The sequence below is a fragment of the Phlebotomus argentipes genome, unplaced genomic scaffold (genome assembly GCF_947086385.1).
Source record: "Phlebotomus argentipes unplaced genomic scaffold, Phlebotomus argentipes genome assembly contig_42, whole genome shotgun sequence".
Classification (NCBI taxonomy): domain Eukaryota; kingdom Metazoa; phylum Arthropoda; class Insecta; order Diptera; family Psychodidae; genus Phlebotomus; species Phlebotomus argentipes.
Window position 1 is genome coordinate 812,155 of NW_026776171.1, and position 20,992 is coordinate 833,146.

Consider the following 20,992-nt stretch of genomic DNA (forward strand, 5'->3'; position numbering starts at 1 on the left):
GCGGAGGTAAAAAAAATTATATCAAATGTGATCTTGAATTTTCTCCCTGGCGGAAAAGAAAATATACATAGTTTCACGATCGCGATCGTGACGGTGAAGGAAAGAGTGTGTTTAATTTTCGTTAGGGCGAAATTTCGATATGGCGGAGAAATTGAGCTGTTGTGCCTGGGATTAGAGTGAAACGGCGGTGGTTTTTTTTCTTCTGTGCGCCAACGAGAAAATAGGTACAAGGTTAATACATATTTTGAGTGTTTTTTCTCTTCTTTTCCTAATTTCTTGTTCCGTGTAAATTTTTCACACACACACGCACACATTGGGTTAATTTCTCGACTGTGTGTTGTCGTCACGTGACGACAAATTGTTGCAGATATCAGTGATAAAAGAGCGTTACGTCGATGCGATCGCTCTCTTTATTGATTGCCGAAAAGGAGAGTCAAAAGCGATCTTTATTGTTGGTGGGGATTTTACAAGGTAGACGGACAACTTTTTATTTATTTATTCCCTTCTTTTTTTTTGAACACTCCAACTTTTGTGGTTATGCAAAAATTTTTATCGGAGTCACAACAGTCGAGAAGAGTTGACCAGAAAGAGAAAGAATGGATAAAAAATTCATGAGGAGCCGCGTTTCATAATATTAAATGTAAATAAAATACGCCATGGTAAAAAGAGAGGGAAAGAGTACAGACATATCCATAACATACATTTATCAGGTGTGGGAATGAGCGAAGGTGAGGGAGGAAAAGCGCAGTGAAAGAAGAAGAAGAAGTTGATGGAGGGAGGAAAATGAAAACACGAGTAAAAGAAATGGATTTTTTTGTGTTGTTTGGTAACAAAATAAAGCAAAGCAAGATGAGTAAAAAAAATCAGACCTCACGATAATTATTGATTATAAGTGGGTTTTATGCAATTGGCAATAATAATAATAATACAACTAATGTCTGGCCAAGAGATTTAATATATAACATATCATTTACACATTTTATACACCCACAAGCATTCCTTATATTTTACCTCCTTAATTGCAATCCATTCATAATGCAATTGTTTGACTTCATTTTCTCTTCTGCCACATTAACATGTTTTCAACTCTGCGCGACTTTTATTTGCTCAATATATAGCAAAAGCACAATGAATCAATATCGCACAGAGTGCCGATGGATATTTGGTGATCTTTTCGCTGGAAATAAACTGACACACTTTGGACAAAGTGGGAAAGGAGACTCTTTATCGTGCGCTGTGTGTTGGCCGAAGAAGAATGGCAAATGAAAGTGAAAACTTGCGGTGTTTTCATGTCTTCTCTCTTCTTTTTTTTCCTTGATCATGCGAGTTTCACGTAGAAAAATCATCAATGAAGATGTAATACGAAGGTTAATAACATTTGATGATCTCACGCTAAAGGAAAACATTCATTGATATTTTATTGATCTGCGCTGAAGACATGTTTTTTGCTTTTCTTCTTTTAGTGCTTTAGATGTGTGACACCGTAAAAGGGAGAGAGAGAGAAAAAGTGTGTAGAGTAAGAGAGATCTTGCTACAAAGTGTTCACATTTTATATGGGTTTTTGTTGAAAAAAGAAAAAACAGTTAACTTCTCCTATACAAACTTTTCTCTTTCTCAACACTTTGGTGTGTCTGACAAAAGTTGAAATATTGTGATATTTTGATAATTTCCCAACACATTGACGCTCCTGCAGATGCTGGTGGAATTGAATAATAATCTTGCGACTGTGCGCGCGGGTCTTTTTCGGGGGATGCTTTTGCAATCGAATCCCTCAAGGTTAATTAGCTGTGAGGTGAGAGTGGGCAAAACCATCTCACACTTTTGTGCCGAAATTTCAGCCTGTTTTGCGTCACTCAATTAAATGACAACCAAATTTTGTGAGACTTTTACCTCGACACTTTTAGTGTTGCTCTGCGAAATCCATGTAAAATGATCCATCTCGTGATTTTTTTGTCAATGACAGAAATTTTTTTGGGTTAAAGAGCGCTTGTAAAATAATATGTGAATGATTTGTAGATATATAAAATCTAGTGAAATCACACAAAACTTTTTTAGGTGATTGCTCTCAATTGACTGGTGATATTTTTGAGCAAGAGTTGATGAAATTATGGAGATATGGAAATGAGGTGAATTACAGTGGAATGTGTGAAAAGGCATGATCAATAAAACTATTACAGAAAATTGTTTGGCAAAACCCAATAAAAGATTGAGGAAAAAAAATTGCAGGAAAATTACTGTGTTTACAGACAAATAAACAAATGTCTTCAATTGTGTGATAGAGAAATAATTTTTTTTCTTTAGAAATCTATTGTCAGATTCTAATAACAATTGGGTATAACCAAGAAACCCAGATTATCACAGTTGATTAATGGTTGAAGTGCGGAAAAATGCGTATAATTTGTCTGTGTGTATCTTATGAAAAATGGGGAAATTTTGTTGCACTTTGTAATCACCTGCAAATTACTTACAAATATGCTTTAATATTCAATCTGCGGGAGTATAAAAAACCCCACTAAGTCTGTAATGCGACTTATTTTGCTGAAAATCGCTTTAAACTATACTCTTCTGACTTGTTCTGAGTGAATCTGTGAAGTGGTAAAAAGGTGAGTTTTGTCTGAAAGGTTCTTTTTTCATAGTTTCGCGTGTGTTTCGCATAAAAGCAACATGTATATCTTCAGTGAATATCTATTTTTTCTCACCTTGTATGCTTTTAAAGTCTCTCAATGGTTTGATCTTTCGGGGAAGCTCTCTGGGTGTCTTTAGTGTCACTGCCAAGTTTAATTTGCAAAAAAGTTCCATGCGCAATGAATGGTGCAATTTACATGTGAATAAATTCTGTCTCAGTACTTTTTATTCACATTGTCACACCATTGAGACATTTTTAGTGTCTTTTTTTCATTTTAATTGTTGCTTCTGCTCAATCTTTTCCATATATTTTAATGTGTATTTTACATGCATAAGAAATTGTGCAGGAAAATAGAAGGAAGATATAATTAATGTTCCTCGAGCAAGAATGGAAGTTTTGATAAATTTCAATGTTGAGTTGAATAATTGCATTTAGTTGCTCTTTTTTCACACTATTATACCTCAACTTCAGGTGATTGAAGAAGAAGAGGAGAAAAAAAGAGTGGCAAAGGCACGTGAATTGTTGTCTCTAAGTTTTTGCTGTTTGTATTGTTTATGCCGTCTATGCAGAATGGCGAAGGTTAATCACAATTGTTGCCAGCAATTTTGAATCGCTCAAGAGATGACTATCTATATTCTTTAGTTCATTGGAAATGACTTTATTATGTCGAGGATGAGCATAAGTAGTAAAATATTAATGAGTGTCCTCAGAACAAGTTCATTGGCTTTCTCGAATATGACGGATGAATAAAGTCGAATTAATTGACTACAATAAAAATTATCTGTGCCACTGTAAAATTATTTTACTTGTTAGCAATTAAAATAAATCACATGCAGAGCTTCTTTATTTGACTGAAAGTGGGGTAAAAAGGAAGTTTCTGAAGGTGTGAAACAAACGCCTTTGTGTGTTCTTAACATCCGTGTGATGTAATTTTTAATAGCAGATGTCACACTTTGCAATCTTTGCGTGCCTATTCAAATTCTTTTCTTACTTATTATTCCAATCATTGAAGGAAGTAATCGCTTTCGTGAAATATATATTTGTGTTTTACTTTGCTGAATATAAAACATGTTATTTTTGGGCAAATATGTCCAGAACAATCGCACACGACGATGAGAGAGATAAATCCACAAAGTCCAATGGTTGGGCATTTGTGGATGCGAAAGGTGAGAAGAAATACCTGAATAATTTCCATTTAAATGAGCGTTTTGCAAAGAGATAAATTGCAGATGGGTTGTAATGTAAATAGATGTTTTATTCTGTTTATTCAGAATTTCTGCCTCCTCAATAAGTTCAATTTGGTTTCCATGCGGCTGAAAAATTATAATTCTTTTGGCTATTTCTGTCAAACAAAAATCAACACCATTTTTGAATGGGAATTTTTCTTTTGCCTCTCCAAAATTCTTTTATTTTCACTGCAAAAAGAGTCTTCGATAATAGATTTTTGTTGGCAAAGAAAACATCCTCTTCAGCGCGTCTCTCATCTAATATTTCACAGCCAAGCATACAACACTTGGTGAACTTTTTTTCCTGCCTCTCCTCCTCAAGTATGTTTCAATAATTTATTAGCATTAACAATAATGCGTTAAAGTAAATAAGTACATAAAACTGTGGACGATGAAAATTTTGCGCCAAGACCTCGATTATGTAATGCCATTTAATGTGTCTCTCGGAGCTGGATTAAGTGTTGTTGATGATGATCTCTCTGTACATTAGATAGTCAACTTCAGTGATGAGGAAGAAATGCAGTTTTGCTGCGATTTTCACTCACGTTCAGTGTCTTTGGCTGTGTTTTCTTCACTTTGTGGCGGGGGAAAAAAGCTTCTGTTTGTGGATCATGTTAAAAATAGATGATATCTTGGGCAAATAGAGGCAGAAAAAGCCCCGCGTGTACATAGAAGAAAGATAGCCTCGTTCAAAAAATTTATTTATTTAACCAATTGATCATTAAGAACAGGTTTTCCAATGTCTTGAGTGAAGAAAGAAAAAAAAAGTTTCTCACATTTTCAAAAGTGTGCGCCTGAGAGAGAGAATAAATGTGCTGCTTTTTTATGCTAATCACCTTACTCAACCGCATCAACTTTTCCCTAATTTCCAATTTTCATTGAAATTTCCTAATCTAAATGAAGGGCCAAAAAGGCATCTTTCGTTGAGGAGTGTTGTTGTTGTTTGTGGCTTTTTTCTCCTATCTTAAGAGCGCCCATTAGTTCATAGAGAGAGAGATAATAACGAATGAAAAGAAAGGCGAAAAAACTAACAGTAAAACATACAATTTATGTTGATTTCAACACTATCGAAATGATAGATTTATCATAACCTCACTCTAATGTCTATTTAGGGAGTAAAAGCGTGAGAAACATTTTTTTTACATCTGCGTTAAATCCACTGTGAGCCACTATTATAGGGTTTGACCTATCCCAAGTATTCAAATAACTGGATTAGAGTGTCGAAGAAGTAATTGGTGTTGCGCAACGGTTGAAGAAGAATACAAAACACTCCTCATAACAGACACTTGAGTACACTTTTTCCACTGATATATGAAGAAAAAAAAATACATTAAATTCATTTGATTATATCACAGAAAGTGGTTTTATCATGAAACGGTGGTGGCGAGAAAGAAAATTTTAGCCAAACGTATGCGATAAAAAAAAACTATGAATGATTTCTTGAAAACTTTTGTAATTCTCTTAAATAACAATGCGGATGATCATGAGCGAATTATAAAAGAGAGAGAGACTCACTTTTTGGCGAATATATACATACATATTAATAATGTTGTAGTATAATTTCCGAAGAAGTGCCCAAGAAAAAAAAAGCGTTTGTGAGGCACAAAAGCAGCGCAACTCACATAATTTTTTGGTAAACAAACTGCCTCTGGAAAATATCTTTGTGCTCGATAATTGCAAATGGAGACTTCGATTGAAGCCTTTTATCCTTTGAATTCAACGTGAGATTCGCAAGATCGCAATTGACGAGTTAATTCGTGGTGTGGTGTTGATTGTGGTAAAAGCTGCAACATTTCATAACAATCACGCTTGGATGATGGGTGAATTTCGTCTAAAATAACACAGTGTTGTGGGAGGAGGAAAATACCATGAACTTATTGTTCAACCATTGTTTTTAATTGTGCTAGGAGATTTTCCGTGCTCTTGAGAGAGGTGAAAATTTTCCCTGATCTTGTTTATAAGATACGCCAAAATGTTAAATCAATATGTTGGGGAGGAAATTTGTGGCTTAGATTGCCGTCAATAAGGTATTATTGGGTGGTGTTTCTAAATGAGAAAGCAATGTGTGGGTGGAAATATTTATGATTGTATGAAAATGTTTCTAAAATAAGAAAGAGTGAGAGACGCTCAATAAGAAGAACCACTCGCCGGTTGGATTTCTGTGAATTTCTGACTGAATTTGCTGCTATTGTTTTTGCAGAAATTCAATTTCCCATGAAGAGTGTCTCTATATAATATTAATTCCGACACTTTCATGCACTCGCGATGTTTATTTTTAGACACTGTGTGTGGTTGACTTCCAAAAAAAAAAATATCACAAATGACTAAGCTTTTGCTTCCTTCTCTTCCAGACACGAGAGAAAGATCACCGGATTCGGGAGCAGTTCCTGGACGCTGATCAAACATGATGGGGCAGTTTTTTCGTGCCCACGGCAAATTCTGCGCCTCCCATCCGTGGGAGGTGATTGTGACCGTTGTCACATTGACCCTGTGCATGACCTGCAAGAGTGGCGATCAATCGCCACCGGCCGCTGTGCGACAGGCACAACGTCAATGCCACGGTTGGGACTGGCGAGACACGTGTGAGGATCAGGAGATGGCCGAGTACAACGCCGCCGATGTCATCCTCATGACGATTGTGCGCTGCTCCGCCGTCCTCTATTGCTACTACCAATTCCGAAATCTGCACAAGCTCGGCTCCAAGTACATTCTCGGTAAGTTGAACCAATTGAACACTGACATCTGTGTTCCCTTCACACATGAAATTATGGGGAATTTTGTGGTTGAAACAGAGAAAATCGAAGGGCAGAACGTAAACAGATTTTTCCGCAAATAGAAGCATTTATATGATCTGTTGAACAAATTCAGCATCTCAACCTTCGAGTATACAAACATTTGATCCATAAATCAACTAAAAAAAAATACTTCATATATTTCCACAATTCATTTCTCGAGCAGACTTTTGGAAATAAAGTCTTCTTGTGAACTCATTCTTGGCGCTGTTTGTTGAAGTTGGTTCGGAATATTTGAGCGAGTTCAACAGCATTTCCCACGAACATAGACTTGAAATGCAAGAAAATATGTGGCAAACAGTTGAGATTTTGCCCAAAAGACACACACTCTAAATTCCTCAAAAAATCAAGTCCGGCACAACAGTGGAGACGCCGGGTGACCAGGCGTCTCCACTGCCAGCCGGCTCTCATTGTGAAGAGATGTCTTTTCTTATTATGAGTGCATGAGATTAGAAAGTTGTACAGTGTTTGTGTGTGTTTGTGTGTTGCTTGAAAGAGTGCATTTTTGTTGAGCCTCTTCCCAACACTTGTATTTGATTGAACACGGGAATCGGCAATGTGTTATTGGGTAAAGTACAATTTCCTATTTACTCTTGTGTGTGCAATTGATGTGTATATATATGGTAAAATTCGCACAAGTTGTTGGCGTCTTTTGCACACACAAGTGTTTTTGCTCACAAAAGATGGGAAAACATGCAAAGACAATTGGTTAATAGAGTGTGGCATAATTTGGACAGTGCAAAATACCTCAATATCTATCACATTGGCTTGCACTAAAGTTATTCAATCACATAGTATGTCATTATTGCTGCAAGACATTTAATTAATTACCCCCTTTTAGTGGGATTGTGATGCATTGGAGTGTGCATTTTTGTGGCGACATGGAGAGAGAGAAAGAGATAAAATTTTCTTGGTGATCAATTGCGAAAGGATACAAGTCACATTTGAGGTAATTCTGCGAGGAGGGAGAAAAAGAGAGGAAGAAATGGCAATATTAGAGTGTTGAAATTGACTATTAATGTTGTGAAAGAGCGAACGAGAGAGAAAGAGAGAGATTCTTGCAATATTTTCACTCTATTCATTGTTCTTCGGCTTTGGCTGAAGTTGAGAAAGGCTCGAAGTCGCGCAAATGTTGTTTATACATCGCTTGAGAGTCTGGCGAATGCAATGTGCAAGAGAGACTTGGTCAAAGAGGTATGAAATCGGTTCAAAGCGATTAAATCATTGTCATTGAACCATGACACGAATATTTTGCCACACAAGATTGTGGCCACTTGACTCGTTGACTCTTGTGGTGAAGTTTTATGCATATACTTGACAGACATTCACATGATCTGGAGGTGCTTTTTTGCATCTTGCGCCTCACATCTTGGTTGGGGGCATTAGATAGAGAGAGGGACAAGAGGTTGATGGAGTGAGAAACAACCTCAAATGACCATAAGTTACCATTTAATAAAGTATTGGTTTCACGTGAGTAAGATGAGACTATAGAATTTGAAATGCGTTTGCATTTGATTTTCACACAGACGATAAATTCAATTTGTGTGTAAACAAATATTTTTCGATTTTGATCAAAGTGAGGAATGCAAAAATTGTAATTCAATTGCAACATATAAAATAAGTATTTATAAGTGAAATATGCTGTACATTCTGAAGACTGCGGGCTTAAACTCTTTGGTGTTTTCTTCGGTTGAGAAATACTCCTTTGAAACAAACTTGCAGAAATGACAATTTGTTAGGCGAATCGTGAGCTGTTCTGCTTGTCTTTTAATGCAATTTAATGCTGCCCACTGAAAGTCAAAGATCACATGCTTACCTCTACGATTGCTCTTCATCAGCGTGCAAATTGGATTAACCTGTCAAGTTGATGAAATGAATTGCAGTGCTGTGGATGGCATAATTGCGCAGTATGTATGAAAAATACTCTTTGGCCGTAATTGTAAATCTTTCTCAAACTGGAAGCGATTTACTTAGCACGTGTTCACCATCAAGAATATCTCCTCATGTGCTGAAAAAAATTATAATAATAACAATATTAAACCTTTTTTTTGGGTAATTTCTACGTGTGGTTTTATAAGTAGTTTGATTGTAATATTGTGAGAAGAGTAAATTTCTTGCACGTGTTTTTACTGTTTCGTGTAATTTGGTGTAATTTGTTTGTCTAGCGCGATGATAAAGAAAGTTTATAGGGATTTATATGAGACGTAAAATTTTGTTTAAATGTAATATTTAATCCTTTCTTAATTATTTCCTGCATATTTTGAACAGATCATAAGATAGAGTGATTTTCCTTGGCTATAAAAATTGCCACATTGTCTGAAGAACGAGAGAGAGAGAGAGAGAGAGAAAAATCATGAAGGTCAGAAGTGTTTTCTGCTAATGTGAGAAGTATGTAACACTTGTAAGAAATTTTGGATGGTTTTTTCATTGCCGATTGCAATGCGCGGCGCATCTCTCTGGGCAAAGCATTAATTCTTTTTCTGTGTCATCTTCAAGTGGAATAAGTTGCGTGTGGGCAAAAACAGCTTCAGAGGGTCATAAATAGATGAGAAAGAATGGACAAAATGCTACTGGGTATTGCTGGACGCCCTTGACTTCAATTCAATCGTGCAAAATTTCATGTTACAACTCTGCAAATATTCCATCGTTGGGTGTTTTTTTTTTCTTCTCTTCTCTTTCAACCTTATGTTTGTGCTGGAAATTTGCAGTGGCGGCTGAAAAGAGTGACCACTTATCGCAATTTTCTCTTCAATGTGCAATGTGTTGTGATGGAAATCTGTAGCAAAAGAGACGCAATGGTGTACATCTCACATTGGGTGTCTTTTGGGCTTGTTGAGTGTGAAGGAAAAAAAAAGCTGAGCTGTTGCATGATTGTCTCCTTGAACTCCAAAATTAATTATTGTGCTGCTTCTCGCGAAAGTGGGACAATGTTTCTTGCATGAGATGCCATGAGGGGGGAAATCTGTGATGCTTTAGCTAATGATGAAGAGTGAATCACACAATTCTCAGGGTTCACGCGAGTGATGAGATTATGTTCTGATGTCTAATTAGATAGTTTGAATAACAGTGGCAATTATGCGATGCAATCAATTCAGCTCTTCGTATGTCATATTTCCCGTGATCGTCTCTCATTTGGGTTACTTAAAAACTTCTGTGTGAGTATCAATGGCTTGTGTGATAACTCAGAGTTGTGTGTGCAGCAAAATTGTATAAGTCCGATTGAAAAGTCATATCACGCAACATGAAAATATACTCTCTAGCAGCCTAACATGTTGACAATAAGCAGATATATTTTGTGCCTTCTTCGGAATTGGAATACTGAACAGCCATGAGAGATTTTTCTCTTCTTCTTTTTTTCTACAATCCGCATACAATTTACTCTTCTCAATGCTTCATCTGATGGCGCAGAGGTTTTTCCCGTTTAAGTGATCCATGAAGAGGAGACAATAAAGCGGGTTAAAATTTTCGGGAAGTGGTACTTGAGAGAAGGTCCTTGTTTGATTCTTGACTGCCTCCAAAAATTACAAGTTAAACAAATCACCGAATTTGAGCATAATTTCGTCGGCTGGGCAAATTTGTAAAATGTGGCTTTTGTGCAAATATTGAGAAATTGTCTCTGAGGTTGAGCGATCATTGAGCAAAAGAGGAATTTTTCCGGTTTATTCTCAAGACGTTCGGTTCACAGAAAAAAACGTTTGTGGACAGCGAAGGTAAAAGTGTCTTCAGGAAGTGGTCGAACTCTCTGGAAGACGACTAAAAACTTGCTAATAAAGTCATTGCCATTATGGAATTGGATTAAATTAGGATGTCATGTAATTTCTCAACTAGTTCAGTCAGTTTAGACACACATTAGACACACAAGTCTTCTAAGGAAGAAGTGCCAAAGCGTGTTAGGGCAGCGGAAAAAAATGTCTTGCAGGCATTATTTAGTTGGACGATGAGAAAAATGCCTTGACCTTATGTTGAAATGCGAATTTGTATTGAAAATTTACTTTTGGCTCAAATAAACGCAATTTCCGTGTGTTTATTTTAGGCTAAAAAAGAGAAATAAACTTCTCATGTACGGCCGGAGCTTCGACTCTCCCTCAATTCAACTTGTATTAGAACATTACGTCACGCCATTGACATGAAATTGTGTGAATATTAAACGCAGTCGAAAATCCCAGAAATTTATTTATTCAAATAATACATCTCAACTCTTTTCACTTGCAGGAATTGCTGTACTTTTCGCACTCGTCTCTAGTCTTATTTTCATGGCGACGGTTTTCTACTTCCTGGGAAGTTCCGTCGCTGATCTCAAGTGAGTATATTTGTTTCTTCAGTGAATAGAGTGTCTGCTTGATGTCACTGCAAGTGCGTATTTCTTCCACGAACGGGTGGAGATCTAGTTAAACAGTGTTTTGCGCCATGTTGATGATTGAGTGTGCGAAAAAATGCGTTGTTTATTGGCAGGAATTTCTTCACACTTTCCTTCTCGTGTGTGTATATGTGGAAAATCTAAACAAGTTCAAATAATTTTGGGGAAATATATTGAGTTGTAGGATTTAGAAAAGATCTTGACTCACTTTTTGCTGTTAACGTTAAACATGAGTCGCGCGATGAAGGGTGAAAAAATAGATGTGGGAAATTGGTTCAAATTTGCCATGAAATACTTACGTAAATTGTAGAGTACAGTTGTAAAAAAAGACTGTAAGCGATAATTTTAATAAGGTACGGAATTTATTGATCAATAAAGTCTCAGCAATATTGCCAATACTTATCAGCTTTGCAAAAGAGACATCAAATTGATTAATAGATTATTTGATTTTATATTTCGTCTATTGACCTACGTTATCACTCTCTGCGAGAGGTGAGTTTTTATCACATGGAAACGAGCAATCTTTACGCTCTTTACGTCACTGTTTAGAAATTTTAACACAACTTTTTCCTACAAAATGTGTATTTCACTTTATCTTCTCTGTGTAAAATGCGTGATTGTTGAGCGTCAACAGGTGTTTTCTGAATTTTATTGCATACTTTTATTCACTGGTTTTTATTATTGTTTGATATTGCAGTGATTAAGAAAGTGTTCCATGTGACTGAGTCTGTTAAAGTAAGAGGAATCCTAATCGTCTTTCATTGGCTTGTTTGCTTACAGGGACGCAATGTTCTTCTTTCTCCTCCTCGTTGATCTGTCAAAGGTGGGAATTCTGGCTCAATTGGCACTGAATTGCTCAAATCAGGCCGAAGTGACGAAGGTTATTGCTCGTGGAATGGAAATTCTTGGGCCGTCAATCTCTCTGGACACCCTCGTGGAGGCTCTGGTGATTCGCGTGGGAACATTGTCTGGTGTGCATCGATTGGAGCTCCTGTGTGGATTTGCTGTGATGTCCGTGATTGTGAATTATGTCCTCTTCATGACCTTGTATCCGGCGTGTTTGTCACTGATTCTGGAGCTCTCGCGGAATGGCATTGAAGTGGCGCGATCTGTGAAGGGCAAGAATTCCCTTCTGACCCGAGCCCTCTATGATGAGGATCAGAAGCCAAATCCCGTTGTGCAGAGAGTCAAGATCATAATGTCAACCGGACTTATTATTGTACATGCTCACAGGTGAGTAAGAAAAAACGAAGAAGATGAAGAGAGATCCGCAAAGGACTATTTTTAAGTCAAACAAGTATAGCGTCAATGCAATTGAAGATAATGGATTATTCGTGAGGTAAATTAGCATTTTACCGTCACTGAAAGACGAAAATAAAAGGGATTAGCGTAAGAAATCTTATCATCTCGAGAATACATTAAAAATATGTCGTACGAAAGACATCATTAGAATATTTTGGTGGACAAAAAGGTGGGTTTTTGTGGTGTGTTGAGGAGACACTCATAGGGGAGAAGAGGGAGAAGAGATGATAGAGATTATTTAGAAGATTCTCAACAACTCGTCAGCACAGTTGATTTAGTCTCCTCTTCAAGATCACAAGTAAACATTTTCCACGCTTTGACGAATGTCAGTGAGTTTCTAGTGGGATTTTTCGTCGAAAGATCTTTCAGTGTTTAAATTTATTATCAACTATTGCAGTAATAATTGTTACTTTTTTGGGTGTTGCAATGAAGTTTCTGGTTTTTCTTAGGTGATATTTTGTTAGATTTATTGATATTTGAAATAAATTGACAATTGATCGTGAAATTCTGCTATTTTTCAGTCGATTCACGTTCTCAGATAGGGAAAGCGAGTCTGAAACTGTCACACTATCGAATGCACCACAAACTGTTTCCCTGAATCGCACAGAGCCAACGGACTTTACAGGATACATCATGAAGTGAGTGATCTTTCTATATACACTCTTTTACTCACCACTAAAAATGCTAATGAGAAAATATTGACTGATAACACTTTCTCTTCCTCATTCTCACTATCAGATGGATTGCATTGAGTGCCGAACAAATAATCTTTATGGTGGTGATAATCGCTCTCACCTTCAAATTGATCTTATTTGAGGATCGTGCTGATTTGGCGGATCAGTTAAATTTGGGCGAAAGTCACGACAGTAATAATACACATAGTAATGGCGGTGTAGAGATTAAAGTCACGTCCAATGGTGACGCTATTGATTGTGCAAAGGAGACAAAGAGGAAGCCTCTGTTTACGTTGGATGATGACACCACATATCTTGATCAGACAACGCAGACGGAGAATAAGTGGCTGCGTGTGGCGGAGGAGCTTGAAGATGTGGAGAAAGAGGAGGAAAGTCCACCGCCTCGACCTGTGCGGGAATGTGTGGAGATTCTCAATTCGCAAGATCGCGGAGCGAGTCTCAGTGATGAGGAGATTCGGTTGATTGTGAAGGCTGGCGGAGGACACTGTCCGCTGTACAACATTGAATCTGTCCTGAATGATCCTGAGCGCGGTGTGAAGATTAGGCGACAAGTGATGGCCACTGAAGCTCGTATTCCGATGGATGTCTTTCAGAATCTCCCCTACAGAGGCTATGACTATTCCAAGGTGAGAGATTTCAATAGGAGGTTTTTCTAGAGAGTTTATTGAGGATGTGACAATTTGTTCAGTGCCTCACAAAATTTATCAGGGCGAGAGATTAAAGAGAAACACTAATTCGCATTACTTTATTTTGCCTTTGAACAGGTGATGAATGCGTGCTGTGAAAACGTGCTTGGTTATGTCCAGATTCCGGTGGGTTATGCCGGACCGTTGCTTCTGGATGGAACGCGATATTTCGTGCCGATGGCAACGACGGAGGGCGCTCTGGTGGCGAGTACAAACCGTGGATGCAAGGCTCTCCTGTCCAGGGGTGTGACGAGTGTGGTGCAGGATATCGGCATGACCAGAGCGCCCTGTGTTCGCTTTCCAGATGTCTATCGGGCGTCTCAGGCAAAGCGTTGGATTGAGACGCAGGAGAATTATGTGCGCATCAAGGATGCCTTCGACTCCACGAGTCGCTATGCGCGTCTGCAGGAGATCCTCATCGGAGTGGACGGACGCACGTTGTACATTCGCTTCAGATCTCACACTGGTGACGCCATGGGCATGAATATGGTGTCCAAGGGTGCTGAAATGGCGCTGAGGTGCATACAAGAGATCTTCCCGGAGATGGAAATCATCAGCTTGAGTGGGAATTTCTGTTCGGACAAGAAGCCCGCCGCGGTGAATTGGATCAAGGGCCGGGGGAAGCATGTGGTGTGTGAATCCATAATACCGGCGGACAAGCTGAAGATGATTCTCAAGACCGACGCCAAGACGCTGGTGCAGTGCAATAAGCTGAAGAATCTGGTGGGTAGCGCCATGGCGGGCAGCATTGGGGGCAATAATGCCCATGCGGCCAACATGGTCACGGCAATCTTCTTGGCCACGGGACAAGATCCGGCACAGAACGTGACCAGCAGCAACTGCAGCACCAGCATGGAGGTGTGCGGCGAGAGTGGGGAGGATCTCTACGTGACGTGCACGATGCCATCGCTCGAGGTGGGCACAATTGGTGGTGGCACGGTGTTGCCGGCCCAGTCGGCGTGCCTCGAGATGCTCGGCGTCCGTGGAGCGCACGCCACGCATCCGGCGGAGAATGCCAAGCAACTGGCGCGCATCATCTGTGCCACGGTGATGGCCGGAGAGATTAGTCTCATGTCGGCACTCGTCAACAGTGATCTAGTCAAGAGTCACATGCGTCACAATAGGTGAGTCCTGACTTTTTGCCTCCTTTTTCCGCTGTGGTTTCCCGCTAAACTGTACAGCCAGACATGTCAATTAAAGTTTACTTGTCGTGCGTAAAATGATCTCGTCTACGCTTGTCAGAGTGATTTCGTTGAACTCATGCGAGTAATATCGCGTCTGCAAAAACTTATAGCATCTCATGGTGATTTTTTGCCGATGGCATTTCACTACGTCGCGTCTAACGTCGTCATTTGGATTCAATGATAGCCGTTTTTAAGACATTCCAATTCCACAATTAGACGTAGAGTGATCGTGAGAAAATGTGTGAATTCTGAATAATTTGTTATTGAAATCCTTCTCTTTGCAGGTCTTATATTAATGTAAACTCAGGAATGCCACAGTCACGCGTGAATAGTGCAACGGGGGACAGCCTTCTTCGTGTGTACAGTCCAAAGAATCAATGATAAGGAGTGGGTGGAAGATTTGCAAATATTGCAATAATAAAGAAATGCATAAAATGCAGACTTAATTGAGAACAAATCAGTGGACACAATTTTTTAGGAGATGTGAGAAAAACCAATTTGTAAAGTTGAGGGCTGAAGATGGAGAAAAAAAGGAGGAGAAAAGAATGTTATTTTGTGTAATGTTAATTCTACTTAGGAGTGCAATTTTTTTTCTGGTGAAGCAAGAAAATTATGTTGGGAAATGTTGAAAAACAGTGCAAGAAAAAGAGTGAGAAAAAAGGGGAAATTTGCTCTATAAATTTTCCATTTTACCTTATAAAAGATGTTTTGTGGGTGGGACAAAATAAATGGGGAGGGCTGAGGAGGGGATATTTTTTGATTTATTATACTTAAGATGCAATGAGAGAAGTAAATGTGTTTTTAGTTTATACGTGAAAAAGAAAAATTGTGAATAATTAGAATGATAGAATTAGTAAGTGAAGAAGAGATGAAAAAAATCATGGCATGGAGTAAAAAAAATAATTGTATAATTGTTTTTCATATGTTTTTAATTTTAGATAGCTAGCTATTGTATTTTGTTTACTTTTTGTGCATTAGGGAAACGCAGTGGAGAGAAACCGAGCGTTGTAGATGAATGAAAAGGATTTGTTAAACAGTTGCCATACGTAAGAAATATCTGTTACCAAAATAATAGTAATTATTTTTGTGTATTTTTTCATATCGTTGGACAAAAACTGACACACAGCGTTGCTTAAGAGCATATAAGAGAAAGAGAGAGAAAAATACCTTTTTCATTGACTACAAGTCTTCCATTGAGTGTTAATGATGAGTACATGCACAGTCTATTAAATTTAAAATGCGTTTCTTCTTATCAAATAGTGAAAGAAAATCTTACCCAATGTTGCCTATTTATTGCTGAAATAAGGAGCTAGAATTCAAATTGCAGATCACTGTCTTATCTCATATTCTGTATGCATTAGGAAAAGAAAAAAAGTATATAGAAATGAAGAAAAAAGGCACAAGAATCGAGGAGCTAATAATGTAATCATTGCAGAGAGAAGCAAGCAGAAAAATAAAGTGAACTTGGAAGTAAAACACACTGATGAGCATGAAAAAATCCAGTCCACGAGGAATTCAAATGGTGAAGAAGGGGTATAAAATTTCTTCTTTCACAACTTTCTTCAATGTTCAATATTTAGATACTTTGTCACGACGTGATCTCGGGCGCTTTTTGGCCTTGCTTGTCAGGTTCATCGACTCGCGGTGTCGGAAGAAGTGGCCAGGAAGAGCGACTCCGAGACTGTAGCGATGGAGAGAAAGTGAAATTGATCCACTGGCTTTGGAGGTCGTGAAGTGAAAGAGTTACGCAACGAAGAAATGCTCAAACAATCATTTGCATTCGACTCAGGAGGTATAATTTATGAGATGATTCCCTCGCCCGCAATACGGTTAAAAGACGTGAAAGTGTTTCTTTTGCTCTTTTCTACTTTGTTTCATGCCTCATTCATTTGCACAAATTGCCTGGTAAGTAATATGCATTTAAGGTTTTTGTTAAGGATATCTGATTTTGATTAAGAGCAGGGAAAAGCCAAGGTTGAAATAGAAAAAGTTTCATGTCAAGTTAAAGCCTCGGTTTTCGTTGAATGAAATGAGAGAGAAATTGTGTTAATTAATGGAAGAATTACTTAGAAAAATATCCGTTTTATCGTTTACCATTGAGAATCCTTTCTACATTTTCTTAAATCTGAATGCCGCTTTTGGAATTTGAAGAACCCAAATATAAATCTAGAAATTGGCATAAAAGTGTGTGTTTTGCGTCTTATTTTAAGGAATAAAATCATACAATGCGATCTGCAGATATTTTATTTTCAAAGTTTCAGAGAATCGCCAAAATTTATGCAAACTGAATTTAAAAAAAAAACTTCATGTGAATATTTTAATCTCAATTCATTTATGTAAAGAAAAATCTTGGAATAAATTATCTTGTTCTTAGCCAAATTTCTAAAGAAATAACCCAAGAAAAATAGACGAAATTACAATTTCTGAACAAAAATCAAATGAAAAAAGAAATTATAATCAAGTCAATAAATTTTTTTACTGATGCTTTGAAGAAAAACGAGTTTTTTAACTCTTATTTCGAGCCATGAAGCTTATGCTCTGCAATATAGATAACTAAGAGCATCGCCTGAATTAATGTAAAACCGCATTTTGAAACACCTCAATTATAGATTCTTTTTTCATGCTATCAATGAAAAACTATCCCACATTTCATTCATTAGCCCATATCAAACATTCCCAAATTATTCTAATGTTGCAACTCACATTTTCCGCTTATAAATCACGAATGAAAGTGAAATATTACGGGAATGTTTTTTATCTCTGCTCTAAATGATCTTTTTACACCAATGCAAACGAATTATCACGAGCATTGAGTGGAACACCAAATAAAGTAGAATATTTTCGAGGCAGCAACAATATTGCTAAACTCTCCGTTTCTCACTCGATCTGGAAGCGTGTCGGAGAACAGTTCTGGCAATCCTCGTGGAATCATGCAGAAGAGTTTGATTAGTTTCTTGTGGGTGATTTTAAGTGGCTTTTCTGTGCAGTCTAGATCTGGACCGCCACTATTGTCAAGTGATTTCAGTGCAACATTATCCGGTAAAGTATTGAAATGATAAAAATTCTTTTTTTGAAATGAAAAAGTGTCGAGAAAATCATATTTGTTTTAATTAAATGTGTTTTAAACTACGGAAAATCATTGAGAAAATGGAGGAAGATCTTTAGTTTCTTCAATTAACTCTGACCGGATATGATTATGAGCAAAAATGCTCTACACTTTTTTCCAATTGTTACAAAAACTGTGAAGAACAGTGAGATAATAAAAGTGTTTTTTCAACACCAATCTAATTAAGAACATTTATCTTTACACTCTTTTTGTGCATAGATTACAAATTCACGCGAAATGCGATCAAGGAATTTGAGGAACAAACTCGTCTTGGGAACTTCTATTTGGTCGCCTGGGAGAAATGTGCCGATGATATAATCAGGAAGTATAAAGTGGCAGAGATTGAAGCGGGTCTCAACAATTCAGCAAACTTTCTGGCCGCTCATCACTTCTTCAGGGTGAAGGAGAAGATTGAGCAGAGTGAGGTGTTTCGGTTCATTGCGAAGATGCCGAAAGGAGCCAATCTTCATGGGCACAGCAGTGCAATGGTGTCTTCAGAGTGGCTCCTGAGGAATGTAACTTACCGTCCAGGCATGATTATCTACACGGATGAGAAGAACATCACCAGATTGACCTTCAGACAGCCAGATTCCTCCATTGAGTGGAATTACTTGTCCGACCTGAGGAACTCTTCAGAAAATGTGACGGCTTTTGACGAATGGCTGGAATCCAAGTTCAATCTCTACACTCCAAATCCTGAGATTGATTATCCCGATATTGATGTGGTTTGGACAGCTTTCGAGCGAATGTTCGCCACAACCGAAGATATTCTCCACTATGTTCCCGTCTTTGTTGATTTCTACCGACAAGCGCTGCAGGAATTGCTCAATGATAATGTAATGTACACTGAATTCAGGACAGGTTTCGCGAAGCTCTATGATGATTCCGGAAGGATTTACAGCGAAATCGAACACGCGGAGATTTTAATGAAAGTCATCGATGACTTCAAGGAAGACAATCCGAACTTCTTCGGAGCCAAGGCCATTTTCACGGGCAATCGAGACAGATTGACTGCGGGAAGTTGGAGAGACATCGAGGTTTACAAGAGCCTCAAGCAGCGTTTTCCTCATTTTATCGTGGGATTCGATGTTGCCGCCCAGGAGAAAGTGACGAATGCAAATTTTGGATTCATAGAAGCCCTCCAGAGTCTGCCAAAGGACACCAAGTTCTTCTTCCATGCTGGCGAGACAAGTAAGTGAAGTACAAAATAGCAAAAAATACCTGATAAATTCATACAATTTCCTTTGGCGTGTTGAAGATTGGTATGGAACTGATGTTGATGAGAATCTAATCGACGCAATCCTGATGAACACCACAAGAATAGGCCATGGATATGCTCTCCTGAAGCATCCCTATTTGCTGGAGATTGTGAAGAAGCGAAGGATAGGAATAGAAGTGAATCCCATCTCCAATCAAGTTCTTCACTTGGTGCACGACTTGAGGAATCATCCTGCTGGCTTCTACATCTCTCAAGGACTTCCAGTCACCATCTCCTGTGACGATCCCGGTTTCTGGGCTGCCAAAGGACTCAACTACGATTACTACTACGCCTTCATGGCTCTGGCATCAGCAGATGCTGGCCTGGAGACGCTCAAGAAATTCGCATGGACATCACTAGAGTAAGAACATTTATGACTAGATTCAAGACACATAATCAACAATACTTCTTTCAACAGGCAAAGTGTTCTAACGGACAAGGAGTGGATGAAGGTGAGCCAGATGTTCCACGATCAGTGGGCGCTCTTCATCCAGAACGCGTGTCAGCATTAATCGACAGCGTGGCATCTTCGCGATGCTCCGTGAATGCGCAGGAATCCAACACAACTCCTGCTAATCTGCTGAAAACAGCGCCTGAACCCATGATCTCCTGTCTCAAAGTACGGATCCAGGATGATGTTATCCCTCTCACTGTCATATCTTCCCAGCAATTCGATCTTGGCCGTGAAGTCTGGTGGAGCCAAACTCATCAAATCGTCAATATTTCTGGGATCCATGCCGAAAATAAAGTCAAAAGTGTAAAAATCCTCCTTGCAAACTTGTCTGGCAATGTGATCCGAGTGCAATCCATTCTCCTGAAGAATCCTCATGCATCTGGGCTCCGGAGGGAGTCCCACATTCCAGTCAGCCAGTGCAGCACTGTCCACCTCCCAAGTCGATGCCTGCGGAAGGAGATTCTTCAGCACAGCCTCAGCCATGGGACTTCGACAGGAGTTTCCTGAAGCCACAGAGACAATGCACAGAGTGAATTTTCTCCCCCAGGGACAATTTTGCACAAGGATTACCAATGCAAACAAATAAAATTCTCAATTTTCTCCCACTAGTTGCACACATTTTCTTCACACTCCGCTTGACACTGTCGTGAGAGATCTATTTTTAGGAAAAGACACTGATCAGTCGTGTGGAAATGTGACTTTTGACGGAAAAGCGCTTTTAAACCTTTCCCTCGGTGACTTGAGTCAGGAAAGCCTTGCAGGATCTCACGCACTGCACGTAGCACTGCTCGAAGCCCGCTGATCCTGAGTCCTGGAAGAGACAAGTTAATTAAGATTGTTTCACTGCAGGTAAAAAACATCTTTGAGTTTACGTATATTGGAATTTGCTGAAGTCCTCCTTTTTAATCTGCCTGGCTCTGTTGCTGTACGGAAGATCATGCTTGGCCATTGTCTCCCTGGCTCGGTAGTCTGGGTTGTTGCCCTTGTGCCAGCCTCCAATGGCAGCGCTGTCAATGTTCCATTCGTCCTCCTGGCCAGCCTTCTTCACCTCGTCCATGAACACAGCCTCAGCAATGGGAGAGCGGCAAATGTTTCCTGCGCCATTTGGACAATGATATAACCAGGAGACATAATTCCAAAGGATTTCTTACCCAGGCAGACAAACAAAGCAGACTTCTTCGCCTCCCCCATGATTTATGTGGAAATAATGGGTTGTTTTCGTTGATTTAGAATTATTTGCGCTTCCTTGCAGCGTTTTGAGTATCTTTGACACCGCGAATGACACCGGATACAGCACAGCGGAGTA

At 38.8% G+C, this 20,992-nt stretch overlaps 4 protein-coding genes across 4 annotated transcripts; 2 read left to right on the forward strand and 2 right to left on the reverse strand.

Moving 5' to 3' along the window:
- The first annotated feature begins 6,227 nt into the window (after positions 1 to 6,227).
- On the forward strand, positions 6,228 to 16,344 carry LOC132257158 (3-hydroxy-3-methylglutaryl-coenzyme A reductase). The gene is made up of 7 exons (XM_059753945.1): positions 6,228 to 6,566; positions 10,857 to 10,944; positions 11,782 to 12,234; positions 12,825 to 12,941; positions 13,042 to 13,624; positions 13,763 to 14,808; positions 15,153 to 16,344. The coding sequence occupies exons 1-7, from the start codon at positions 6,257 to 6,259 to the stop codon at positions 15,247 to 15,249; spliced, it is 2,694 nt and encodes an 897-aa protein (XP_059609928.1). The 5' UTR covers positions 6,228 to 6,256; the 3' UTR covers positions 15,250 to 16,344.
- A 1,720-nt stretch (positions 16,345 to 18,064) lies between these two features.
- Positions 18,065 to 19,844, forward strand: LOC132257253 (adenosine deaminase 2-like). Its single transcript, XM_059754091.1, has 4 exons — positions 18,065 to 18,119; positions 18,194 to 19,165; positions 19,233 to 19,593; positions 19,651 to 19,844. Exons 1-4 carry the CDS (start codon positions 18,065 to 18,067, stop codon positions 19,742 to 19,744), a joined length of 1,482 nt encoding a protein of 493 aa, XP_059610074.1. The 3' UTR covers positions 19,745 to 19,844.
- On the reverse strand, positions 19,805 to 20,169 carry LOC132257254 (low molecular weight phosphotyrosine protein phosphatase). The gene is made up of 2 exons (XM_059754093.1): positions 19,884 to 20,169; positions 19,805 to 19,809 (listed from the first exon to the last, which is right to left on the reverse strand). The coding sequence occupies exons 1-2, from the start codon at positions 20,167 to 20,169 to the stop codon at positions 19,805 to 19,807; spliced, it is 291 nt and encodes a 96-aa protein (XP_059610076.1).
- A 151-nt stretch (positions 20,170 to 20,320) lies between these two features.
- LOC132257152 (low molecular weight phosphotyrosine protein phosphatase 2-like) lies at positions 20,321 to 20,972 on the reverse strand. The gene is given in 2 exon segments (XM_059753938.1): positions 20,321 to 20,781; positions 20,838 to 20,972. Coding segments are annotated over 2 exon segments (417 nt in total). The 5' UTR covers positions 20,878 to 20,972; the 3' UTR covers positions 20,321 to 20,404.
- Positions 20,973 to 20,992: the final 20 nt, after the last annotated feature.